This window comes from Struthio camelus, chromosome 2 (assembly GCF_040807025.1).
Source record: "Struthio camelus isolate bStrCam1 chromosome 2, bStrCam1.hap1, whole genome shotgun sequence".
Classification (NCBI taxonomy): domain Eukaryota; kingdom Metazoa; phylum Chordata; class Aves; order Struthioniformes; family Struthionidae; genus Struthio; species Struthio camelus.
Window position 1 is genome coordinate 160,213,777 of NC_090943.1, and position 27,628 is coordinate 160,241,404.

At 45.5% G+C, this 27,628-nt stretch overlaps 1 protein-coding gene across 2 annotated transcripts; it reads right to left on the reverse strand.

The window, feature by feature from the left end:
- Window positions 1-169: 169 nt before the first annotated feature.
- On the reverse strand, window positions 170-27,285 carry FBXO32 (F-box protein 32). 2 transcript variants are annotated; one of them, XM_068933221.1, is made up of 9 exons: window positions 26,994-27,285; window positions 22,422-22,534; window positions 20,692-20,741; window positions 19,905-19,997; window positions 12,603-12,696; window positions 11,557-11,741; window positions 7,394-7,576; window positions 6,100-6,243; window positions 170-5,394 (listed from the first exon to the last, which is right to left on the reverse strand). In XM_068933221.1, exons 1-9 carry the CDS (start codon window positions 27,107-27,109, stop codon window positions 5,305-5,307), a joined length of 1,068 nt encoding a protein of 355 aa, XP_068789322.1. In that variant the 5' UTR covers window positions 27,110-27,285; the 3' UTR covers window positions 170-5,304. The 2 variants fall into 2 exon arrangements, with proteins under 2 accessions (XP_068789322.1, XP_068789323.1); XM_068933222.1 differs by lacking the exon at window positions 26,994-27,285 and adding an exon at window positions 26,826-26,924.
- Between the last annotated feature and the right edge of the window lie 343 nt (window positions 27,286-27,628).

Consider the following 27,628-nt stretch of genomic DNA (forward strand, 5'->3'; position numbering starts at 1 on the left):
TTTGAATTACGATCAAGTGACAGCTCTGTCTATTCTAGATACTCCCAATGTACCTACTGCCACAGCCACCCCAGTTCTGGAAGTTCCTGCAGAAGAGATTTTGCTTACAGCCGCAAGAAGCTCAAGGCTGATAAGGTCACCAACTTGGAAGCAGTGAGACAACCAACTCTGTGGTTCACATTGTTTGAACATTTATTTCAATTCAGTGTCAAAAATGTCTTACAAAAATACATTACTGTCTGCACAGAACAGCTGTAAAAAGAGTTGAACATGCAAGGGAAGAGAAAAAAGTGTGCAAATTCATATGGAAGGATTTTAACCACACAATAATATTAAATAGAAGTCTTACTATACAAGGGATGCCTTTCACTTCATACTATCTCTAGTTATAACTTTAAGGAAAAAACAAAACACAAGCTCTCTTCCATATATAAGTAGGTATTTCTAATTATTGTAGATCCTAAAAATTAGCATATTTGCTATTCAAATTAAAGCGTTCTCTGAATAGTTGACCTGTTAGCTTTCTGTAAAGCATATAATAGCTGCAGAAATGCAAGTTCCACCCTCAGCTGCCTTCCCAGCAGGGAAAAAGCAGCACTTGGTCAACCAAGGGGGAATTTCTCTGGTGCACAAGGGATTAATACAGTAGAGACTGCATATGTCAAGGATAAGATACATTTATTCTCCCTGGGGCCAGATCCTGCAAAGCCTATTCACTACTAATGAAGGCACTGGAGGAAGATGATGTGGGATACAAATCAGAAAGATTCTCGTGCGCCCTGACAGCCACGTATGGACAGCGGTGTGGATGACCCAGTCGCATCTTCAGAGCGCTTAACAAGCGGCATTATAAGCAATGAGCCGAGTGAAACAGGACAAGCACAACACCGCAGTCTCAAACCTGGTAACAGAGTCTTTAAAACTGATCAGCCATCAGCTCCACAGGGAGCTCCCCCCTCCAGACTCTCCCCCCCCCCCCCCCCCCCAAACAGGCCAGCTAGAAAGAGTGGCATTTTCATTTAAAGCTATTTCTTTTGGCAAGGTGCTGCTTCGTGGGGAAGCTGTGCCACGGGTTTGTAAGAACACCCCAGAGGACAACGTTGGCTTGCTGTACTGAACAGCAGATAAGCATGAAACAGCATGTCTGATTTATTAGCTATTTAACAGAATTTGAAGTGTTCCTGCTCTATTTCAAATGTAGCTACTAACAGCTAAGGAATTTTCCAGGCAGGAAAAGCTGGTTAACTACCTGCATATATTGTAGGAGATAGCTTTGCAAGAGTAACTGAAGTCAAACACGAATGGGAACACAAGCTGTCACTACTGCAGTTCAAAACCCGGGGGGCAAACAAAAATAAAGAGACTCCCATATACAGAAAGTGGCAGGGTGCAATTAAATGTTTACATACAAAGCATGCCTGCAGAGCAACACAAGTTTTCCTAAACACTTTACAAAATAAAAGGCTCTAGAAACTCCAGCAATTGAAGAAACCCAAACAATATAAGAGGAGGTGCACACATTTGATCAAACTTTGCCATCCCATAGTTAGTATAAACAGCTTAAAGTATGTACAGCTGAAATTGTGCCTCTTGAAGTGGCTATCACATTAAAGTTAACTCCAAATACTTGCCTCTTCTAAAAAGCTGAAATGCTAAGGTCTCTCTCTCTCTCTCCTTTAGCCTCCTCCCTGGCATGGATCTGTTTTTCCTCTTTACAGCACCACGCTCTGCACCGCTGCGCTGGTTGACGCACAGCAGTTCCACTGAAGACGGTCACATTTCTTTGGATTTATGCGGGCAGGAAAAAACCCCAAAACAGTGAAGCCTTCCTTTCATAGCGGGAAAACTGATGTACTCCTAACGGAGACGCATCCGCTAGCTCAGAGAGAACTGCCATTGCAAAAGAACGTTCTATTTCCAAAACAGAAGTAAAAGCCTGTTTTCCATTCACAATAGATTCACTAGTTCTCCTTAAAAAAAAAAAAAGGAGTTTTTTTGTGCAAGGGCAGCCTTACACCATTCTGCCTAGAAGCCCAAGTTATCACAGTAGTTTGTTACCCCGCCAACCTAAGCCAAGCAGATGCCTTTGTGCTGCTGAAGTACTGAGGGTTTTGTTCAAGTGGATAGACGAAGGTCTTTGGATAGAAACAGCATTTTGTTTTAAATACAAAAAATAGTACTAATCCACCACAACATTGCTCTGTACCAACCATTGTAACACAAGGTCGTATTTGACAGTTGCTGCAGCAGAAACACAATGACTGAGGCAATAATTGAATGAAGCATATCCCATTTCTTTTCCTAGTAGACTTCAGTTGGTTTTGTTCTTTAATTCAATAGTTACTTGGTCTTCTGCTGCTTTGGATACTGACAGCAATGCCGCAGGGCCCTGCACGAGTAATGCAAAAGCGTTTGTGTGTACAAACAAATCAGTCCTCGGTACTTTGACCCTTTAAGATCTACGTAGAGATTAAGGGATCAGAAAAAACCATTCTAACTGAAATAAACTTCATAAATAGGAGCCTCTGGTGCACATAGATAGGTAGGTTGTCAGTATTATCCATGCTTTCTGGGCAGAGGGTACAAGATGAACTATTTGCTCAAGACCAGAGAAGGGCTGATAGAGGCAAGGTTGGAGCTGAGAAGTTCTCAAATCACAGCCAAGTGCTGGAATCACCTGTCTTGCAGTGCAGGGAATGCACTAGGCCAAATTTAAACCTGAGCTTAAGTTCACCCAATGTCACAGTCTCACAGTGGGTAAGTTATTTGATAAGTAAAACCTCAGACCAAAGCAGATTAGTAAGACGACCCAGCATTTCATTCTGATACACCACTGCATCTCCAGTCGCAACAGGCTGACTCGCTACGGATGGAGGAAGCGAGCATACAAAACAAACCAGCCCAAGGTCAGGGCTGGAGGCAGGAGATGCAGAGGGTCACACAAGTCCTCTCACTGCTAAAAGAGGAAATAATGAGAATCTCCAAATACAGTGGCAATACTTCACTTACAAGTTCCTGTCCTTAACATCCACTTTCACCAAGTCAAATTTCAGCCTCATTAACCCACTGACATCAATGTGGGAATGCAAACAAACTGGCCTCCTTCGCTCGTGACGGAATACACCCAGCAAGCTCAAGTTCATTTTTTCCAAGGTAACAGCTTTTAAATCACTTTCAGTTGACATGAACATAATCAGCAGGCTTATGCTTCCCACCCAGCAATCAAGCTGATGGAGAGGGCATCAACACAAAGATAAAGTTCCCTATCCAGCATGTTTTTTCCTCTTCCCTGGACAGTGCCAGCCTCTGACATGTTTAAGAGTAGCACTGGCTCCTAGAGAGTTTTCTAGAAAAAAACACTTTGCTTTTTGGAATACAGCAGAATGGCAGTTCTTGTCAGTGTTCTCCTGGCTTCCCCCTTCCCAAGGTTTCTACCTCCCTTCCTCACTGCTCCATCTAGGAGGATTTTTTCCCTTTTTGCATCTCTTCCAAGAGTACACAAAGTGATTCAGTTTGCAAAAATGCAAATACTGTCCATTTTTATATATATAAACAGCTGCAGAAGTGTTGAAAGTCAGTTATAAAAATGTAAAAAAAAGAACAGAATATTTAACAATAATTAACTCAAGTAGTTCTTCCTGAATTGTCCTGAGTACTCCTCTTCCTCACAATTCTTTGTGCACAGTTAACATACAACTCGCTAATATTTACGCTCCTGAGGTACCCTGCTTACATTGCACACAGAGAAAGTGCTATACAGGAAATCTACTGGCTAATGGCAAAAAGCTTTCCAATGCAGGTTTTCAAATTCTTATGTATTCGCTGGATTCTTCTAGCTCCGGCTTGGTGAAAAGTACAGAATTATATGCAACAGAGGGGACTGAAAACCAAACCTTCACCATGATGAAGCAAGCACAAGCCTGGCCACTTACTCCACAGGACTGAAAATTTAACTCTAGGCTAGTGTTAGACGAGCCCATAAAGAAGGTCAGAATGGGCTACATGGGTCTTCTCCATTTCCTTAGCACACAAATAACTGAAGACGTCAAGTGCCATGTTGGAAGTCCCTTGCTTATCTCAGTCCTGACTGCACTTTTTAGAAAAGCACCAACTGGTTTCTTTGTACTGTCTCTCACATCACCCTGAATTCCAGCAGTCGGAGATTAAACAAGATGCTGCCAATCTTTCAGCGATTAAGAACTGCATCATTTCACTAGATTTAATGGCCCAGTTCTCCCTACATTTTACCAGCTCTAAGATGATTCAATTCATTTGATAGCAGTGGGAATAGAGAGCAGCGTACATTGGAAAAATAAGGAAAAGATGGGCTTGAAGAACCAGATTCTCATCTCACTTGGGATTTCAACCAGTGCAAGTAACTTAGTGGAGTGGATATGAATTTACACTGTGAGATTAAATCCAGTCTCTTATTTCTCTGCAGTAGAGCTTCCTCCCTCTTAGATAATTTTCATCCTTGTGGCTTTTCTTTTTCCTTTTGCTTAGTCTTTCATAAAACCAACCAATTAAGAGGATGGAGTAAAGTCTTAGGTATTCATAACGGTGCCTATCATCTAGGCATTCAAGCACTGAGTGGAGCAAGAAAATTAATGTAGAGAGGTAAGCATTAATGCAAGAAAAGATGCTTACTATCATAAACATTTCCCTTTAAATCATTGTACAAAATACAAAAGTTCACATTGTACACTGGATTTTTGTTTGAAAGGTACTCCATCTATTAGAGGTAGAAAATGGTATGGTATGATTCTCTTTTGTAAGTAGGCTAGAGTTCTACGCTAAGTATTTCAGAATGTGTCTTTTTAAAAAGCATAAAATTATTAAACTTGTCACAGGGATACTTTTCATAAATACTTTTAAAATGTCATAATTATAAATACATATGCTAAATAAAACCAGATGGAGAAACAGTTCAACAGTCCTAGCCTCATATTGCTTTCTCTCGATTATTAGAAACAAACCAAGAAAGCTCTCAAATGGCTGTGGGACAAATTCATTTTTAACTTCTAAAAACAAAAATGAAGTTTCTGCCCTGTATCTTGTACTCTGATCAGAGAAAAGGGACTCTGTACAACATGCTGCATTCATACACCAGTCCTACGGAAGTCTGTATTCCTTAAGTGCTGCGCATCAGTGAGCAATGTCACCTTTCGTCTCCAAGATCCTCTTGTTCCTTGACTCAGGAGCTTCAAACAGACATGAATATTTACACTATTTACAAAATGGAGTGTCCAAGCTCAGTGGCATAAAGTGTCCTGTAAGAATCGCGAAAGCTGTGATGAACCGAGTTCAGAATCTGAACAAGTTGATAAAGTCTTGCGGTGAAAGAGAAGTGGAGCACGTCTCCGGGTTGTTGGCTGTGCAAGGGTGATCGGTACCCTGGGAAAGGAGAAGACTTCATTTAGAGAGATTGCAGAATGAGTACCACAGCATCAGCCAACTTAGTGCTGCCCTTCTGCCAGACATCCTGCTTGCAAATAGACTGAGCAGAGCCCAAAGTAATATTTCCACCCTTGCTAAAAAAAGAAGGCTCAAAACTGGGCTTCAGATTTTAGGGGCTACTGTCAAGTCAAGGGAAATAAAACCAGCCAAGATCCCATTCGCTCCTGTACCCTCTTCTGAAGGATCAGAGGCCAGAGTCTACTAGCAGCTATAGAAGTTTGCATTCAGAGACATGCTACGGATATCAACACAACAGCCAGGAAATTTTTATCCTGGGCTTCTTTGAAGCCATCAGCTGTAGTCCCAGCTAATCCTGCTGAAGACCTCCATCTCCAAGTAACAGGTGGCAGCAGTAGCATGCTGGCAGTGCTAAGATACTATTTACTATGGGCAGCCCTACAGTATGCCCATCGACCTCTCCTTTCCCTCCAGCCTTGATGGCAATTACTCTTTTCAATGATGAGAAGATGGGATCTCTGAAGCAAAAGAGAAAGTCTTAACAGTTAAGATATAGGAAAACACTAAGTTACACAGGCAAAGAAATTGCCACATCTGAATCCAGCTGCTATCAGGGGAAGCACTGGATGGCTCCATAGCCCTGAGATGCCTTCCCCTGAACAAACTCGGTCCACCAACACCTACCTTCCAGGAGAGGATGTGGCAGTGCCTGCATAGCTGCAGCGTGTCACCATACTGCTCCTTCCGTGGGTAACACCTGATGAGTTTGAAGTACATCTTTTTCCAATCCAGCTGTCCCTTGTCAGATAAGATTAGCCGTTTGCGAATCTTAAAGATAAAAATCAAAACTGTAGCTGGCTACACAAAAAACCCCACAGTTTGCTTTCTCCAAGCTTTGTTCTTCTCTGTTGTAAAAGTGTTATCTTTACTGGTCCCATAACAGTCCCTGAACAACAACAAGAGAAGTTCTGCTCTGAATGTTCCACTATAGCGAGCTTGCTCACAACACCACCTTCACACAATACCATTATCAGGGTCTATCCTTATTTCTTGGATATTAATGTATGATAGCCTCAAACCTTGGGAGCTACTTCATACTACTCTAGCTGCTGTTCCTGGCTGGCAGGATAGCAAGTATAACCATATTTAACAGTTTCAGAAGTGGACGTGTTCTGCTCCTTCACTGACTCTTTAAGCCTCAGTGATTTGTCACGCTTCCAGCTTGCGAGATATCTTTTTTTCTTATGGGTTCATTGGTCGCAGCAATAGGATTTGAATGTACTTGTTAACAGAAATGACTTTCCCCAGAGTCACTTCCAAATTCAGATCCAGATTGAACAGATAGAGAGTGAGTCAGCAGATTACTTGGCATATGATCCCTGAAGTACAGAGTCTGGTATAAACACCCCAGATACTCACCCATAAATCAAGATTTTTTTTTTTTAAATTTAAAGACACCAGATGATCACCAGCCTGCAAGAGGCCAAGCAGCTTTACCCAGGTACAATGTGGGTAGCAGCAGGGCTAGTTTCCACATACCATCCCGTTACTCATGGAACAACTCAGAGGGATTTCTTGTTCTAAAGGGCAAGAGAGTAGGACTCACTCCTCACGGACCACATCCCGAGACCACCCATGACAATGCCAGTCCCTGGGACACTGCAGTTACTGCTGGAGCTAGTCTGCACGTTCTCCCTGCACACGTGGGGCAAGCAACCATGGCTTGCAGTTATCACCTGGATCAGGGCTGACATACCTCAGACTCCTGTTTCAGGAATCACTGCTGTGGCAATTCAAAACCCCCCCTCAATAAATCATCTTTATGACCGTTCTCATGCCAGCTTGCATTATCAGCTTGCAGCACAGCCCTCAGATCCAACAGGCAGCCAAATAAGAATGGTTTGCCCATAGTGGGAGGCGTTCATTTGCCAGTGGGTAACAACAGAAAACTGATGGGAGCTTGCATCTCTTCCTATACCTGTCTGTCTGTGAAGTGGTACTGGCAGAGTTTTTTCCACAGCAGCCGGTCTTCGCTGAGCACTTGCAGGTCAGGAGCCACTTGACCAAGGCTAACCAGGTCTCTCCCATCACTCAGTCGCTGCATGATGTTTAATTGCAAACACAACGGCAGGTCTGTGAAAGTAGTTCCTTTAAAGGCAGGCTGAAAGAGAGAAAACTGAGCTAAGGGAGGAAGCTGAAAACTCGAGCAATTTTAGCTTGTAGTAGAGTTACCACTTTTTAAGCACTACTGCTCCTTACTCACCAAGCGAGGAGTAGTTCCCTCTCATGAGCAGAGAGGGAGATTTTACTAAGTGACCTTCTCCTCTGGGACAGCCTTTGAGTTATCTTCAGAGGGCAATGTTTATTTGTGTTACAGCAGTACTTAAGAAGCCACAGCCAGTGTCTCCCTTTTCATCCTTCCCACATCCATACTCAAGGGCCCCCCCAAAGCATCTCTGCTGGCTTTCACTGTGGTTGGACAGCAACTACATTGTACTATCAGACAGTAACCGTCAAGGTCTCTGACACAAGAGAGGTAAGTGTTACTTCTCAACTTCAGCTCTCCTACATATGTTGCTGGGAATCTCATGCTCTTTTAACATGTGTTTTTAGCTTCTGTCATCATAGGATCCCACTGTAACCACAAAAATGGCTGATAAGTAGCAGCAGCAGGATTTTCTCTGCACTGTTTCCCAGGTCACCCCAGCAGTACTAACCTTTCTTCTGCAAACAGCAAGGACCTGCCTTCCCCCCCCCCCATCAATCCCCATAGCTGCAAACAGTTTTACAGGTTGTTTAACCATGTCACAGCACATGCTAGCCTGAAGAGCTGAAAGCTGGCCATCAGCCCCAGTTCACCTTTGCCTGGTCTATTCATGCTCCAGCACAGTTTTGTGGGTCCACAACAAGGAATATCTCCAGGACAAATAAACCACGACAGATTGGTGAGGCCTGCGCTCAGGGAAAATCCAAGGCACAGAACAAAGAATCAACAAGAAGCAGAATCTGGGTTCCAGCTGTTCCAAAGAGAAGCCCCAGCCTTAAGGCAAACAGCAGCCTTTAGGATCAGGCCCCAAAGCAGCAATGTAAACAGACATGCCAAGTTTATCATTTATCCTGTGCAGAGATGCTATTTTAAGTTGCAGAGTCACATCACCCACTTTGCAACTGGCAGAACTATTAACCATTTCAGACACAAAGCATGCAGAGTGCCATCAACAGGGCAAAACTGCATGAGGCAGTTCTTAAATCATATGGCCTCACTGCTATCCATTTGATGGGACGTGAAACTTCAAGGGCTTACTGAACGTCCATATGCAAACGGCTCCTACTTTCCCACTGCTGTAAGGGTCACAGCTAGTCTAGAAGAGGACCTCTCTTTCCTTGCAGCTCTCCCAATCTGGCTAGACTGTGCAGCATGACCTACACCTGCAGAACTCTTATTAAAGGTATCATTTTAGGCCTTATGATTGGCAGCTCCACAGCAACAGATAGAGGCCTGAAACCACCAGTCCAGAAGCAGCACACTGTCTCAGTCACCTCCAGAAAGTGTTTGTTCCACAGCCTACATATGACAATTTTAATGGTGGCATTGTGAACTAGCTCCCTAATTGTTTCAGCACAAACAATGGTGCTCCTATCCTTATCTCCCAGTCCCAAGCAGCCTCATCCAGTACACAACTCAGCAGTTTCCAGTTCTACCTCACTCCTATTTCTATAGGAAATTGTTTGCTCTTAAAACAAAGACAGCTCCTCCAATGCTTGCTAAAAGCAAAGCTGCAAGCATACACACACACACTGTGTATTTCAACTAAACTGAAGAGGGAGGCAGAAAGAACAATTTTTTTTATTAGACCTGAGGCTGGTCAGAGTCTCCTATTTCCTATACAGCTGGCTCAGAGTCCCTGCAAACTGAGGTCATATTTAGGGGTAGGAGGAACGCACTGAAGCCTTGGATCACCTCTAATTCATATCCCTTTCCCTGTGTTGTCCTTTCTATTCTCCTACACGTCCTCCAGGGCAGAAAGCTTAAAGAAAAGGTTTACTAGTCGGCAGAACACGCAGCTAAGCTCAGAGGCTCTTGGTTCAAACAATTAAGCATATACTTATGGCTTATTATTGAAGAAGCCAGTTAACTCAAGTAAATCCTTACACGTTTTCCAAATCAGAGCCAGAGACTTATCTGCTACTTTTCCTTTATAGTCCTTTCCATGACTTTTCAAACATTACTTTTTTTGGAGAAAGAACAGATTAGATCAGAGCAGACCATTATGCTGTCACTTTCTGGACAGATGTTTTTAAAGTAACTATTCAGTATTTTGCAAGTTTTTTGTTAAAGGTTAGGTCTTGGCTGTTGTAAGGCATTTTTCCCAGCTTCAGAAACACCAGAAGCACTCAGTTCACTCCCTGTAAGCAACTGGCTGCACAGAACTGAGCTTCTTCTTCCTTCCTCTTAGCTCAGCTTTCTCTAGCTTGACCTGAATTCATCTTCAGTAGTGCAAAAGGTTCTTTTTTGCAAGCTCTACATCTAGAGCCCTAAAACAAGGCATCTATATTTTCAATGCATCTATTAACCTATGCATAAGTAAATATACATTATAGGCAGCTCAGTTCACAAGTGGAGATTTCAGTGCAGTTTTGTCTGGATAGGTAGCTCCGGGAAGAGTCATTCCGGGCTCTAGGACCCTAAAAGAGAGGAGGAGGAACACACTGTACAGCAGAGTTGAGCAGCAGCAGGTAGTTCCTGATCCCGCAGTGAGCTTGGGGAAGCAGATGCCCAGGTGGACTCGGCACACCATGGAAGCGTCCAGGTGCATGGCAGCTCTTCTGCTCACAGGCCTGGTGTGCCCCAGGAGCCACCCTGCAGTCTGGGAGGAGAGGACAACACAGGCTTTTGTCCTTCTGCCTCCCCCGCAGCAACAGAAGCTGCAGCCTGTCCCTGGAGCTGGACATGGGCAGGGAACAGCATTGGACAGGCCTGCCCCACAGGACAGGTGGGGCAGAGAGCACTGCAGGATAAGGCAGTGCTGCATTTACAGGTCTCCCAGATGCCCAGGACCTCAGAGTTCATTTTCTTCAGTGTTCTGCCACTTGCATTAAACCCTAATTGAAGGGCTGAATCATCTTTTCTGGTGCTCCCCAGACAACGCAACCATTTAGAAATGGTAAAAGCAGGTCTTTTGTTTAATCCTTGGTAAATGCCTCTGTGGTTGACCCACCAGTGAGGGGAGAAAAAGTGCTTTTTATATTCCTTTCAGCCATGTGTAAGGTAACCAAGACTTCCCAGCCCATTCACTGCTTTTGACTCTACGAGGGGCACACTGACACGCAGGCCAGCATTGAGAGAAGATCACGTTCAAGACTCCCCCCCCCCCCCCCCCCCTTGGCGATACATGTCAGTTCAGCTCAGATTCTGAGATTACCAACAACTTTTTGTAGTGTAAGCATCTGTTCAAGGTGAAGTGGACCAAGTTCTGATTTGATTCACACAAAGGCCAGGTTAGGCATTTATGAACTAACGTCTCTTGCCCATCCCCACAGACTTTGTTGGGAAAACAGACGTTGTGAAAGCAGGGCTTGTCTGGATGAAGCAGCCAGCTCCAGACTATTGGAAGAATCATTGGTGTTTTCAGTCAGAAAGCATTAAATTAGGCAGCTATCAGCAGTTTGCACTTAATTTACAGATTGAACAAACAAAAGAAAAACTAACAGATTTTGAGGGGAACTTCTCAGTTTGAGATTCCAAATCAACTTTTTGTACTAAGGCCTGATCTCTGAAGACTCTGCAGGAAGGAGATTGTTTCCTGCCCAGCTCTGTTCATATAACACTCCATGGCCATGTAGGAGTTGAGCCACAGTCTGTAACCAGTAGTTGTCTGATCCTGGATTGCATAGGCTGAGCTGGTAAAGCATCTGACTGTTAACACCTTTAAGAAAACTGTTAAGAGCTACTGCTGATTTTGAACCAAAGGACACAGGCAGTACCAACAAGGGAACCACGTATTCTGGCAACACCGGTTCCTTCCCTAGCACTGTGTTTACACTGGAAGTACACAATGGAATGAAGCCACCCAAATGAGAGTTGCTACACAAGGTTTCATGAAGGAGCTTGCTCTTTTTTGCCTTCAGATTCATGCTTACCCTGGTGATTTGAATGTTGTTCAGCTGCTGCTGCCAGTGGAGAATAGTCTCCATCCTGTGCACCCACATGTTGATGTTTCCAACCAGCACAGACTTGCCAACCCGTTGAACCAAGGTGCAGAGGGATGTGTAGAGAGTCTGCAGCAATTCCCTTATTAGTCTGATGTTCTGCTGATCTTCAAGAACTTTGGAGGAAGAGAAAGGGTTAAAAGTGGGACCTGCCCAAGCGCTTGTTCTGAACCCATTTCTGGGGGAAATCAAGTTACCTGCTATTATCTCAGGCCAAGAGACAGTAAACCTGGGCTTTTAGGCACAACAGGTTAGATAGCAGATAAACAGATCCTCTCCCAGGATAAACAGAGGAGATACTTGCCCTTTCCACAGTACTTCCCATTTCTAGCCTCTGGAGATTGGCCAGCTTTGCCCTCCAATGTTTGAGAGGTTATCTATGCACACTTCTTCCTCCATTTACCCTACCGATGACAGCTGATGAAGAGACAGCTCAGGATCTCCTCCTTTGTACGCATGCACACACAGAGGTGCTCTCAAAACCTACAGCTAGGGTTCACCCAGAGCTAAAGCATCAGGAGGGAAGCAACACATCTTGACTGCAAGTCAGCCCCCTGAGACCCCCAAAGGAGGTGAAGGCAACCTTCAAGCTTTCCTTTCCCCTAGAGGAGTTGCAGTACTTGATATAAGCAAGCTGGAGACAAGGGAGCAGCAGAGACTATCTGCTAGGCATGGAAGCAGAAACTGCAATGTCTGCTGCAGCTAGACTGGATTGTCAGTAGGATGCAGAATGCGTAGTAAGGGAAATAAAACAAGGAATTGTCTCCTGGACACCTATGAAAATACAAACGTGTCTTCTCACTCTTTCCTTCTTAGTCCTTCACTCCGGAAAAATAAAGTGGAATTAAACTACAGAAATAAATGTTAGTGCCTCCTCTTCACCCTTATCTTGCACTGCCTGTTCTTGAGGATGTGGTTCGTAAATAAGAACATCAGATTAAGTGAACCTCTTCCACCCTTGGATTTCCATTCCTTACCTTTCTGCACCACTTTTTCCAAAATGTTCATGTAGTTCTTCTGGGCAATGCCACTCAGTGACGTCAGCTGAGACTTTGCTATCAGCTCCAACAGCTGCAGATAAAAATAGAAGTTGCAAGGCTTAGAGTGGAGAGATAAGTTTCTAATCTTGACTCCTAGTCATGTGACACAGCAAAACAGTTCAGATACTTGTTTGCTGCTTGAAAATAAAAGGTAGACCCAGCCAGAGAGCAAGCCAGTGCAAAAGGAGAGAGAACAGAGGCAAAATAATTAAATCCACATTGAAAAGTGTGTGTGTGTGGGGGGGAGGAATAAGAGGCATTCTAATGAGGATTTTTAGGCAGAAACTTTTTTCATGGTTCAAAGATGTAGAGAAACCACAGAGCAGCGCTCAGCTGACAGTGCCTATTCACACTGAGGGAACAATGAATGGTAGACGTCACTGTCCTTCACTGGTACATAAACAAGTAGTGTCATAAGGGAACACAAGCAAATTCCTGTTTGGATAGGGATATTATTGATGGGGCACAAATGAGAATCAGATTCCATGATTTACGTCAAACTCTTGGGTTGCATGGGTTTTGTCAGGGCACTGTCACCAAGACCGAAAGGTTGAGAACTATATTTTAAAAACCAAGCCCTCCCATTAAAAAATATTCCAATATTTCCTCCTCTGTCCAGCTGTTACAGCTGTAACAATACCAAACCATTCACCCCATTCACCTTTCACCATTTGTCCTTGTTTATATGTTAATCTTCCCTAATGGAAATCTCACTTTTACTTTCAATTACGACTTGCTTCCTGTCACTGTGATCTGAGTTATGCACTAGCTGCATGCTGAATTTGGGTTGCAGTTACTAAAGGAAGCATTTCCCAAGGGGAAGATACCCTTTCCCCTGGCTTTGGGCTGCCACAAGAACCACCATGCAAGCTTTCCTCTGGATCATGTTCTGCAGAACATGTGGTCCGTGATCTTTCAAGCCTTTCTCACTTCCTCCCTTCCCCCAGCATTATATAAATACACAGACAGTCCACATGTTATTCCATTTGTTTTGGATGTACACACCCTTCTGTTTTAATTTAGAAGGGAAAAGAAAAACCTTTTATGCTACAAATCAATCAACACATTACCACATGACTAGCTTATTAATCCTTTATCACCTGTAGTTATGGTATCCCTTTGCTGGCACTGCTGAGCACAGAGAAGGTGCAAGTACTTGTGTCAAGCAACTAAGATGGTTTTTGACAAGAGTTGATAAGTCATGAGCTGACCTGTTTGCCCTGTTATAAGAATGACAGGAATGTATCCATAAAGTTGCCGGCAGCTTGCCATAAAGCAGGGAGCTCAGAGAAGAGGTATTATTGCAACCATTTGCCCATTCTGCTCAGTCACTAGCATGTGACTGTCAGTTAGGAGCAATAAACTTGCCTAGAGTGACCCATCTCTTCTTCCGTTTACTTTCCAGACCAACGCCATCAACAGATGGCTTTGAGTTTGTTCTATTAATATCTTGCACCTCATGTGACTGAAAGAAAATAAGATGAAGGCCTACATTAACACTTCTGCGAAGGGCAGGCTGCCTGTTTTCTTGACTCACTATTTGGGAGAAATAAGATATGCAGAAGAGTCAGGTAGTATTTGCTGCACATAGCAAGACAACCTACTGATGCCTCTCAGCTAAACTGAGACTACAAGGACTAGACAGCCCTAAGCACAAGACAGTTCACAAGATGTTTAAGTCTTTTTCTAATTTCACAAAATACTGAAGGTGGAAGTAGAAAATAGCCAGTGGCCCAAAATAGTCTCTGTAATACTCTGCTTGTATACAGCCATGATACCTTTGATTATAAGGATCAACTTGCCAGACTCCATCTGTACAGTAGCTATAGAAGCACCAGATAAGCTCTTCTGTGCTTAAACTGCTGCCTCTAGATCGCACTGTTATCCTAGAACAGGCATGGAGACTGCTTCCTCTAGGCAGTGGTAGCAATGCTGTGCCCATCACTGAAAACACTAAAATGCTCCCAAAGGATATGCATCATGTAATGCAATATCACAAAAACCAGATGCTAGGGACATTCTTTAAGAGGAAAAAGGATAATCATCTCAGTTCCTTGAAGAATGTTAAATGGGTATGAAATTAAGTTAGCCAAGAGAACAGATTCAAATTTGTCTTGTCTGTGTTTATCAAGGTTCGATTTATGTTCGGTGAACCAGCTCAGATGTCATGTGTTACCTCCCTTCCCCTGCAGCAATAACACAGGATGAAATTCCATATGAAAACTATGTTGTGAATACTTCTGGGACTATTCCACTCCCCAGGGGCGGCTGGCTGAAATGGATGGCCAACCCTCCAAACCAAAACACATCTTTTTATTCTTGTGTGCTCATATACAAGACATGTAAAAGCAGTAAGTGATATGGCTCAGTCAGGCTCAGACCCATCTGGCCCCAAGCACTCCACTGCACTGAAGGTCTTTTAGTGGCGATAAACCCAGCAAAGTATGGTCTCACGTTTAATAGACTGCTAAATTTGGGTCTACAGCATTATAAAAAGTCAGTGTTGTCATTTGCAGAACACAGACTAAACGCAGACTGATGCATTCAGATTAATGCCAAGTAGGGTAAAAAGGCTAGAGCTGCAACACTGCATTACGGTGCAGGTGCATTATGTACAGCCTGCGCTTGACTGAGGGACACATGGTAAGAGAGTGCAAAGGGAAAGGTTAACAGTAATTTTAAAAGGTCTGCCTTTCCAAAAGGGTAAGTAATTGCATTCCAGCTGATTTTAATTGGAGCTGGGAATCTGCCTGAAAAATAGGGCATGAGTTCCCTATCTATTCTTTGAACTCCTCAGAAGCAGGGAAAAAAGTGACCCAGTAACTTCCCCAGAACAATCCTTCTTGCTTCCTTGCCCCCATGTCATTTGTTGAGGGGACTGCAACAGCCAAGGAGAAGAGACAGGATGAGATGGTGTGCGTTACTCCAGAGCTTCTGCAAAGCTGGCAAAAGGCAGTCAGCTTACCCAGCAGGGCAAAACCAGCTCAATTCCCTGATGTCTCGGTGCTGTGGGACTTCAGAGCAGAGAGATACTCCTGGATATCTATGCAGCTGGAAGAAGGGGAACTAGCAATCAGTTTAGAGCAGATAGAGCAAGGAGCTGCTTAGCTTTGGGAGTGCAACAGGTCCTCCTACCCCCCCCCCCCCATAAGAGCACAAGAAATTAAAGAGAAAGGAAGGAGCAACATGCATCAGGGACTGAGGACCTGTGTTTCAGGACCACAAAACATGCTGCTCTGCCCTGGTGACTGCTGTGTCCAGCACCACTTAGATATGCTATAGGCAGATGGTGCTTTCTGCAGCTGTCCCAGTACAGTGGTGCGCAGTTAATCCATATCCCAAACAACCCATAGCTAGGAGCTTACAGCACAAGGAGCCACAAAAGCTTTTCTGCAGGCCTGTGGGTTGCAGTGAGCAGGAGGGCTAACCATGCCTCAGAGGGCAATGCTTTATAACAATAAAGAGCATAAGCCCCAAACTACTGACAGTGAATCCACATTTGAATACCTACATCTGTGTAACCTAGGCTGCCTCCTGCAGGGATCCACCAACTCCTCCCCACTGGGGGACTGGCTCTTAACATCTGAACTGCCAGGACAAACCTACTGCAATGAAAGTGTCCCAAACCCTCCTGAACTCACAGCTTATCATGTTATTTTGTGGCATTTTGTGACAGACTAGTTTTTCAGCCAGGAGGTAGAAATAAGTTAATGATTCATGGTGCAGGCACGGACAGATCTTCATGAGACAACACTGACCTGATATTCTTTCAGCACAGCATAGCTCCGGGACTCTTGGAGCTAAGCGCAATAGAACCTTAAAAAATAAATTTAAGACCCTATTTCAGCAGGCTGTCCACTGTCCAGATCATGTTATTCCAGAAGAGCTGTGCCCATACAGCTTAATTTGACTTAAGCTTTTACGAGCAGAAACAGGACCTTCCCTTTGAGTTATTACATAGCCATCATGTGACAAATCCTTCTGAAAGAAGCAGCCTGCAAGACCTCACCTGTCATTTGAGCAGAGATTTCTAAGGAAAACCAACAACTTTTGGGCTGCAAGCATTTACATGTCTGCTCATTGTACTTATGCTCACAGAACACTTCGTCTTTTAATCTTTAGGACCAGAAGAAGTAGGACTGCTTCAAGCCTGAGAACAGTTTGGATCCACCGGGTCAATCTGCTCCAAAAACTGAAAACTTTCCTGTAACATGTAGGCAGACGCTACAGCTAAGGCAATCCACAAGGACCAGGCTGAAGCACTAATACCTCTGCTTCACACTTCCACTGCTGTATCAGCAGACTGTCAAGATCGATGTTGGAAGAAAATTTTCCCACTTCAGTGGCATGAACTCACTGACTATAGCTGATGAAATACGTATTTGCTTGTAAAACACTTGAAATTCTTGCAGCTTACACCTCCACCTCAAAGATGACGTGTCCCTTTTATAACAGGAAAGCACACTGTCAGGAACTAAGAATTTGGTTTGAGAATATCTTAGACTTCTGCACCACAGGAAAAACAGTGCTGAAATCACTACCAGGCTTATGTTCAGAGATAGTCACAGTAACGCCACAAGAAAGGCACTGCATGGACAAGTTGTTCAGCCTGAAAGTCCACTTTGTTATCAGAGGTAATATACTGGTAACTTGCTTTTCTAATAAAGAAAGATTGGGTGTAACCTGAAGAATCATAAGCTCATAGCTGCTTCTATCTCTTCTTTCTCTATGGTCACCCGCCTACTCTTTCTCTGCCCCCTACTCTAAACTCTCCTCCTTGGAGATTTGTTTGCTGACTAAATACTATGACATTGCTCAGACACTCTGAGCAATGGGTGGAACTAGGAGGGTAGAACAAGGAAGGAGGAAAAAAATTTTGCCTGCTAATATTCAAGGCATTTTCCATGTGACAGACTGCTCATCTGTGTGCTCTAGGAGGCCTGTGATTTGCAAAGGACCATAAACAAGATTGACATCCAGGCAGAGCTTTCCGTGAGCAAATCTGGCACATAAAGTATTTTATGAGCTACTATCCACCAGAGACTTGGCTGATACAACCTTTTCATTTAAGTAGTCAGTTTTATATTTGATCCACAGTACCAGGTTTAATATCTTTTTTTATCTGCCAAACCACACAAGTCAGCCTCAATTAGAAAGCTTTATACTTCTCAGCTGTGCTATATCCTTAAAACTCCTGGAAGGAGAGAGAGAGAGTCTTAAAAGCTCAGAGAGGTAATTTGCAGGAACAAGGCTACAGGCTAACTTTCATACAGTATACTGCTACTTTTGATGCGTAACAGGGAGCAATAAGCCTGAAACTGAGAATTATCTGTTTCCCCTCTTCCTTCAGAAGTCCTTAAACCCCATGGATCAAACTCACTGACAAAGAAAGGCCAAGCCGAAATCTCAGTAATTGTTTCAAGTTATGGAGAAGCTATTTTTACGCTCAAACCTTGATTTCCATTTCCTCTAAACTCCCTTCTCCCACCCTTTTATACTGATCCTCAAAGGGGAAAAAAGCAGATGATAGTCAACCTCTGAGAGGCCCCTCTTCAATAGACTGCACCAACTCCATTGCAAACTGAGTCTGCTCATCAAAAAAATTCAACAGGAATGCTTGCAGGATCCTTGCAGTCCTGCACAAGACGCCATCGTGTCAGACGGAGTACCAGGCCGATCACATGGCAGAGTCTGACCTGAGGCTAGAATGTGCAGAGGCCCTTGGCAGATCTTCCACCTTTTGACCAGGAAAAATTCCCAGGAAAACTCTGGAGAGCCAAATACAAGTTCTATTTTAAGTCAATCAAATACAAGGCAAGGAATAGCCTTTTATAGCTATGATTTTCCAAAATAATCCCCCCTCCCCCCCCACAAAGGCTGCATATATATCCAGTATCAAAAAACACTAAGCATCTCAGTCCTGATGACCATCTTCTCTTTGCAAGCGGGATACAAATTGTTCCAGGACCAGCAGAGCTAGGGAAGCCCGAGTTTGTGGATTCGTATTCTGTGCTTCCTACAGCATCCCCGCTGCCTCCCACCACCCCTGCAGCACTACGTCCAAGCCATCAGTGTCCTTGCTACGCAGCAGGCAGTAAATCACCCAGGAGGCCTGTGCCCTACCCAGCATGCTAGAGGCTTTCATGGGATCCATCTGCCTGACCTAGGCTTGACCAAACAGGTGAGGGGAGCAAACCAAGGTGAACCTGCTCAGATCATTTCTTTCTTTGCAGACTCTTCATGACATTTAACTCAGCACTGGGAAAGCAATACCAGTGTCACTTGCTCCAGAACCTAAAACCTAAACAGCTGGTGCCTCACCAGTGATTAACTGCTGATGAAATGTGCAAAGGAGCTGTTTATAAACAGCCTCAAGTTAATAGCAGATTTTTAAGCTTATTGAATTCCAAGCCTTGATAAGCATTCTGAAATTTGAGATCAATTTGCAGATCACATGTACATAAACATACTAGCAGCCTCAGACCTTGTGATAACAAATACCTGTGAACACTACCACCCTTTGATCATCCTTAGCTGAATGTAAAGCCCTAAGCTGCTATGCAAAGGCATAGCACGTAAGCACTGAGTTTGTCACGGTTCCCCAACTCTTTCCTACAGAACTGTCAGGGCTAACGGAAGACTTCGCCCACTGAAACCACGGCCAGTCAGACAACATTAAAAGCAACCTCAATCTTTGACAGAAGTTCAGATCAGGGGACTCCAGAAGGTTCAGACTAACTTTTCACTCCCAGCACACTTGGCTCAAGTTTCTTCTGTATCACTTCACAGGTAGCAAGTCTCATGGCACTCAAAGCCATGCTGGCTTCCCATGCAAAGAGAGGGCCCCTCTGCACTACAGTCTGCGCAGAGGTTCCCATTATCCTTTTGGGACTGCAGAAGTTGCATTTAGAAGCTCAACCGGAAAACCAGAAATAAGAAACAGTAACTTCTGCTTTGCTTTTTCAAACATGAGCTTCATGACCAGGAATGCTAGGATAAAGACAAGTCATCTTCTACATCACCACCACTTCCCTGCCTCTCCATTTTAACAGATCCAAGAGCAGGTATTTGGGGTGTGCCCACAAAATTCATCAATTACTTTATTCACAAAGTTCAACACCCTCTACCTGCCAGCATGGACCTCGCTTAAAATTTTTACTAGTGCTTCCATCACCAACTTGTGCTCAGTTTCAAGTCTCCACCACCGTCACAGCAAAATAAATTCTTGCGTACACTCACCCTCACAACGTAGTTGAATCGTCTGGAGTCTAGGATAGCACTTGAGAAGTCAAGTCTGTTGAAAGCTTCTCCCAAAGTACAGTAACCATGGCGCTGAGAAGAAAAAGACTGGGTCATGTTTTGGCATACATAAATCCAGACAGCACCAGGGAGACGTGACCCAGGGCAACTCAATTTAGCAAGCTAATGGGTACAAATCATGGAACTAGCTCGAGGTGGAGGAGGCAAGCCCATCTCCAGTGCAACTGCGCCTATTGACGTCACCACTGAGCACAGTCCAATGGAGGTTGTGGTTGTTTCCCAAAAGTGATCCAAGCTCTGTTTATGACCCTTAGATAGCTCAACTCCATCCCTCCAGAATTTACGAGGCAGAATGAGCAACACATTCCTAGGGCTCAATATATAGCGCAAGTTCACAAAGAGCAGCTTCTTACGACTGCTTCTCTCCACGAGCGCAGCTTAGCCATTGTGGTGAATTCCAATGATTTTCTGTGTTAGGACTGTACTGGGTGAAAGCCAAGAACAGTATTATGGCTTGGTCTGCAGTGGCTTTTTTTTTTTAAACAGAGGGAAGCAAACAAGTCATATTTTAAACACATGTACAGAGCCTTGCACAGCAAGTTCTGGCTCCCTGATTAGGGCTTAAAATCATTACTGTGATTCCAACCACAAGCCAGATCTTCCACTTATCTCAAGAGCCTCTGCTGATTTATAAGAGCCTAGCATCTTCCACTGCTTGGAAAAACAGAACAAAAAGGAAACAAAGATGACCTACACTGGCACTCACCTCTTTTGTGCTCCCCTTGTGAACATAGATCCACTTCTCTTGGTGGAAATCTGTTAGACAGACATTTTACTCAGTTAATCCCTTATTTTACAGAAGGCTGGGTGTCTGTTCTGCTCTCACATTACTGCCCTTTTAGCACCACTAAAAGTATTATGGGTTTATACCATTGCACCTGAAATCCAAACTAGCAACTTGCGGAGCTGCTTTGTTTCCATACTGCTTCAGCTGAGACAGCGGCCCTGAGCCTTAGAAGGCTTTTGTTTCAGTGACACAGCTCAAGACTGAATGTTTTATCTGTCAGTTGCAGATATACCATAGCACCTCCTCTTTGGTCCTAGGGGGTAAGTGTGGCTGACAGCCAGGTTTTGTTGTTATTGATTTTTATTAACTATTCATTACCTTGGTAACAGGCTTGGGATTGAATGTCAAATCTGAAGTTGAGCAAAAATGTCATGAGACACCAGGCACGTGGGAGAGCTTTTAGCAGTGAGGTCAGGCTCAGAGGAGCAAGCTTGTGCTTGCAGCTAACTTTCCAAAAAAGAAAAATCTACCTAGGACCAAAGTCTTCCATATTTCTAACCTCCCCTCCCTTCCCTCAGGAGGAAGATTCAGCCCCATCCACTCCACAGAATAACTTCCCTGCACCCACCACACGCTGCTCAGTTTGTCCTTTCTGTAGCAGCAATTTTATTCTGCTTAATTTTTTCCACCCCACTCACATATGGGCTAAGACCCTTGCTTAACTCTGCACCGGCAATTCAACAGCCAGCATGAAAAAAGAACTCTCCCATCCTGCAACTCTTTTCCTTAAAGGAGATATCGTGCTCCTGTAGTCTTTTTCCACCTAAAGATGCAGTGATGTACTTCCGCATGGTAACAGCAGCGCAGGGGCTGAATCCAGTCATACAGGCATATAGCTTCTGCATGAGACCCTTTTAAACAAGTAGGTCAAGTTAGAATCCAGCCAGGAACTGTCATGGTAACAGTTGTTTGTTCACAGAGTGAACCAAATGCACAGAGGGGCCAGATTTTGGCATCAGTTTCTCAAATCCTGGGGGGATGTACAATGAGCTAATACTAGTGTGGGAATCTTAACTCGTTTCCTCTGCGTATGTTTACATTTGTAGCCTTCATGTCTATTAACTTGGGTACCCATCCTGCAATCAGATCAACGCAGACCTTGCTGTCCCTGTGGGCTCCCACAAAACGCTGAGACCTCAGCTGCTTGCTGTGTATACAGAAAAACTTCAAACCCTCCATTGTTTTGGGCGAGCTCAAACCTTATTTCATTTTTCATGCACTTTGCGCAGAGACGGGATCAAAGCTCACGTTCAGGCTTGTAGCCTCCAGTAACGTTGATTTGTACTCAACATGCACATGGAAGGAAGAATAAATTTAGTCTGCTGAGCACAAGGAAATATTCAGGGGAAAAACTGGAACTGGTTCATCTGAATGTACTATAGGAAAAAATTACCCTCCTTCTGACAAATACAAATGACAAGTTCGAACACAACAAGCACAACTCCTCAAAGCAGGGATTACTAACAGGGGCATAAATCTTCACATTAAACTGTATCCAAGTTCTGTACTTAGGTCAAACATGGGCACAAAGCCCTTCAAGATACTCTGGAAGGCATCTCCTATGCTGTGCAAAACCCATAGGTCTGAAGTGTTTTCCATCCTCCTCCTGCAACAACTTTTTAAAAAAAACACCCTAACAGACATCTTACATTGGATCTTGGCTTTGTTATTCAGCAGGTCTTTTTTCCTCTTCTTGGCAGCAACATCATAGTTCAGGCTGTTAAAGAGATTCTCTTTGTTGTGATCTTCCTTTTTACAAAAGCTGCAAGAGATACAAAGCAAAGATTCTGTTTATTTCTGCAGCCCACTCACTGTTTCCTGTAAGGAGAGAAAACACACAAGTTTTCAGTGTCCACTCTGAAGCTGCCTCCTTGCAAGCTGCTCTAAAAAAGTCTGGATGCAGTTTTAGCATTCAGTAATGGTGTTGCTATATGAACTTCCAGCATCCCATTTCTAGGCTAGTCGACATATACATAATTGATAAGAACAGAAAATGCAGATAACTGAGCTCCGGGACACTGTTTAACAGCATTCTCATCCTCCCTTTAACCTGACTGTATGTTTATGGTAACATCATTTCTTCCTACTGCAGGTGGTAGATCCCTCTGAGCCAGCCAGACTTCCATGCAAGGACATATATATGCATTGCTGAGGACATGAACATATTCAGAATAGTCATTAGTAAAAATACTCTACATCCCTAGCTTTTAAGCTTACAGGAAAAGCTCAGCTGAGGATCGCATCTGGCTGGTGGCTTTCCCAACTCCACATGCTAGCAACCGTATGCACTAACAGCCAGGATTTCTTGTCCAAGATCGTCTGCCTGCTGTATTTGCTCAAGCTCTGCTTTAACTCTATTAGTGAAGGGAGCTATAACGCTCCCCGTTTTTCTATTGAAGTGAATGAAAGACATCCATAAAGGGGTCGCACATCAGACTTCCACATTCTGCAAACCTCCAAATCAGCAGATCCAAGCAGCAATGTGAAACCAAGAAGCCCCGGGCAGCCTCACTGCTGTTGCCCAGATGCCTGAAGGTGGCAGAGGGGAAGGTAACACCTTCCAGGAGCTCTCAAGCTTTAGTGGTGGCCCTGCACTGGAGCCCGTTGTGGATGCATGCTGCCAAGAACAGCAGGGATGCCTTGCAGGTGCTAGGGAGAAGACCAGCAACGCATCCAGGAGAATGAAAGAGCCTCCTCTCTGCTCTAGCAGCTGGCAAAGGAAGAGGAGACAGCTATCGGCATATCTAAATTGGAAGAATGGTCCCAAGTGTCTCTTTGTACCTCTAACAGCTGCTATGGCAGCACTGATCTTGTAATACTCCCGGAGCTCAAGCAGGCACTGCCGTGTGCTGCTTCTCAAGGTGCTCTGCAAGCTTCCTGTGCGAGAACCACACGGGTAAGCAGTCTCCTCTACAGAGACCCTTACGCAGCCAGGCTGCTTCCTCTCTACAGGGCTAGCATTTACACTGTTTAGCCTCAAAAAAACAACATGAGCACCATATTCTCACACCTCCCCCAAAAGCTGTTCAGCACAGACTCCTGCAGAGGAACGAAACCTGCAGGACAAAGCTCCTTACTCCTCCCCCCCCCCCCCCCGCTACTTAATAGGATCATCTCACCCAAAAGCAGCCCAGGCCCATAGCCAAAAGGAGACAGGACATTTGCAGTCTGTCAGCAGGACCACACCACCAGCACAGAGAGAAGTGAAGTCGCAGGTCCTCACCATGACAGCATCAAAGCTGAGTTTCAGCCCATGAGCGACCTGGTTTCTTTTGGGAGACAGCCTGCTCCAGCAGGCTCCAGACAAAGTGGCACCTCCACACAGCCCCAGAAGTCGGGCTAGAGGTAGAGAAAACCTTCTCCCAACCTCAGGACCTGGTTGAGGCTCTTCACCACAAGCCCTGGCATCTCCTCCCCACTCCCCTGGACACCACAGCTCTCATCCTGGAAGGACACACCTCTTCAACAGGCTGCACTGCAGCAGCTCAAAAGGAAAGCAGTAAGGCAGGTGGGCAATATTCACAGCAGCCACAGCTCTAAGAAACCGACATGTCTACCAGTAGTTAACTGGGCAGTTCCCAGGGTTAGAAGAACCTAAACATCAGGCTGCACATTTCCCCCCATTAATGTGGCTTAGCTAGAGGGAGCAAAACCCAAGAAAGATAGAATATGGCCATATGGAAGAAGTGTTTTGAGAGGTGCAAGTTCATATTTTATCAAAGTCACACAAAATCATGATGCTGTCCAGGTTACTTAACATGCCCAATGACAAGGCAGAATCCAAGCACAAGGGCATAAGATGGACCTGCTTTACATCTTACACATCAACAGTACACCCTTGACTGCTGACTTCCTTCTGAATGACTCTGTAATCTGAAACCTCCATAACAGCAATGGATGAATTCCAGCATGGGAGGCAGATTATTTCTTGTTTATGTACTGCCAGATTTCCACATGCTTCAAGGCATCTTGACAGGTTGAACAGTTGGGCATCAAAACCCAGCAGCTTGAGAACCTGGCAGTTTGAGTTCAAGAGTGCTGCGTCATCTCCTCACTTCAATATTAAATAGGATGTAAAAACCCATGCCAAGCTCAATGTTCTGAGCTCAGTCACAGCTACCACGCAGACATTCTTCTACTTATTTACAAAACAGAGGCTTTGCATCCTAAACTGGATTTTTATTTCAACCTTGCATAAAGGAGGGCAAGAGATACAGGGCTACTACCTAAACCTGTCTGCACAGTCAGATCTCGTTTGTACAATTCGTAGCAGGTTCCTGTTTGCTCCAAGCCCCTTCTGTCATGTACATTCCCATTTCATCTCCCAGCCTGGCTCCAGCCTACCGAAACCTCACTGCGCACAGCTGAAAACAAGACATAGCTGCACAAGAGAGGTTTGGTTTTGACAGGAGCAATCTGGTCCGAGATCATCCATACTGTAGCAAAGACTTTCAGCCTATAACTACGCAGCACTAAGGAGCTTAACTGTCTTAGGTTTTTTGTTTTGCAGGGTAATCAAGCTTTACATAATGTATGTTGTTTATTATCTGGGAAGTATTTATGCCTTCAGATGCACCATATTTCTCCAACTCCAGAACTAGGATGCCTGAGGAAGTGTTTGCTTCTGGAGAAGGAGAGGGATATCACAAAAGTTTCCCAGTGTAGGTGGCAATGGGCCAGGAGATTTTCAGTGACACTCCTTAAGGGCACATTCCTGAAGCAGTGGGGCAGCAATTGTTTTGACATTTTCTTCAATACAAGCAGGAATAAAAGGTTGCCGCTGCCCAGCCTATTTCTGAATTACAGCATGTCACAAACCGAGCACCCCCTTCTCAGATTTGCATTACATAGAGCTTTGCAGCTCTATTTTTGTAGGAGCCACTCTTGGCTACAGCTAGGGCAGCACAGCCCACAGCACCCACACATTGGCAAGCCAAGCTCTGCAGCAGCACTTACAGGCACCAGGGAGCTGCACAGGTATAGCAGGAGAATTAGACTCAACACGCTTACCAGCCCAGGCTGTCCTGCTAATTCCCCCACCCCCATAATCAGGGGAAGTCAAGGTGTGGTTAATGAACTTATTTATTGGCATACAGATGCCAGCTGATGACTCAAAGGTGATTTACAGCACAACATCATGTGACACGGCAGGTTACAGAGCTGCAGTAAGGTTGAGACCTATGCCTCACTCAAGAGGTGACATTTCAGAGCTTTGGGGTTTGCTAGGTCAGTAGAAGCCTTCTTCCTAAACTCAGCCCTGGTCTGAGGGGGTACCATCCCCCAAACAGGCACAGGATTACATTCAGCCTCTGATGAGGTGCCTTAAACCTGCAACCGCATGATTTAGCGACATACCAAAGGGAAGGATCTGGGATTGTAATGCAACATGAGCCCCAACCTCCCCAGGCGACCTTGGGAGCAACACTGACCACACTTACACAGCCAGCAGAGGACCTCAGAGAGGATCAGACAACCTTTCAGGAGTAAAGGCATCCCAGAGGTTTTGCTCTCCCATCACACTACAGCTTCACAGGGGTAAACTACTGCAAGGGGGTCAACTTCACCTCCCAGACAGCCCATAGCAGGCTGCAAGTTTCAGAGAATAAGGACAGAAAAGGCATTAACCAGTTATGAAGGAGCACAGGAGGGGGGCTCCTGCTCCACAAAACTTAGACCATGCCTTTCCATTTTATGGCTTATACATCAAACCAAGAGCAAGGCCACTAAACACCTTCCTAAGCAGGAGCCTTCCATAAACAAAAGCAGATCTGTTTAACGGCCCAGAGTCAAGGACACACCGGAGCAATAAAGCACCCGAGCCCACCGGAACACGGCACATCAGTTACACTCACAAAAAAGGCCCCCCCGCGGTTAAAAACAGCCCCTGCCCGTTCTGCCTCTTCGACGGGGCGCTCTGCAAAAGGCGCTGGAGCCGCCCAAACGCGCGCAGTGGACTCCGAAGGGCGACGGACGAACAACCGCCACCAGCAGCGGGGCCGCGGCGCTGGCAGACCGCCCCCGGCCCCCGCCGCCGCCCTCCCCGGCTCACTCACCGCCGCGCCCAGCCCCCGGCGGGCCGCAGCCTCCATCTTAGGGCGCCCCCCGCCTCCGGCCGCCCGCCCGCCCGCCCAGCGCCGCGGTGTAATGGCAGCGCGGGCGCCCCGCAACGCGGCGCCCCCTGGCGGCGGTTGGCGCCGCCCCCGCCGGACGGGGCCGGCTACCTGCTGATATCGCCCACGTAGCCGCCAGTCTTCTCGTCGAGGAAGCGCGTCCAGCCGTCGGCCGTCTTCACCCAGCTCTGCCCGGGGGAGCGCCAGTCCTGCCCCAGGAACGGCATGGCGGCAGCGCAGCGGGCCGGCGCGCAGCGAGTCGGTAGCACCGCGGCGGGGCTGCGGCCGCCGCGCCGCGCCGCCCTATTTATGCGCCGCGCCGTGTTGCCGGAAGCGCGGCGCTGGCCCGGCCCCCGCCGCCGCCGCCGCCGCACGTGGCCGTGTTTACCGGCGCCGCCCCGCGGGCGCCCGCCCTCGAGGAAGCGCCCGCGGCGGGGCGGGGCGCGGCGCGGCGGCGGCGGCGGCGGCCCCGGCCTCGCGGTGATGGGCGCCCCCCGCCGCCGCGCCCGGCTCCGCGGGGGCAGTTGTTGTGTACGCCAGTAGTAATAATAGCCGTGTACCTGCATCTCTTTTTATATATTATATACTCACACATATAAGTGTACATACACACAAGTATGTATGTATATATGAGCCTATGTATATATGCAGATACGTGTACACACGTACATCCACGTACGTACACGTACATACATCTCTCTATATAAAAGTACACATACGAATACATAGAATACACATGAAGAGCA

Bases quoted from the DNA above. Each gene is read 5' to 3' on its own strand.
- FBXO32 (XM_068933221.1), bottom strand. From the start codon at position 27,109: ATGCCGTTCCTGGGGCAGGACTGGCGCTCCCCCGGGCAGAGCTGGGTG. The intron at 12,697-19,904 runs GTGAGTGTACGC...TTTTATCTGCAG, and splicing joins GATTCAACTACGTTGTGAGG to CTGTTGGAGCTGATAGCAAA. The intron at 7,577-11,556 runs GTAAGCATGAAT...TCTCTCTTTCAG, and splicing joins ACAACATTCAAATCACCAGG to CCTGCCTTTAAAGGAACTAC.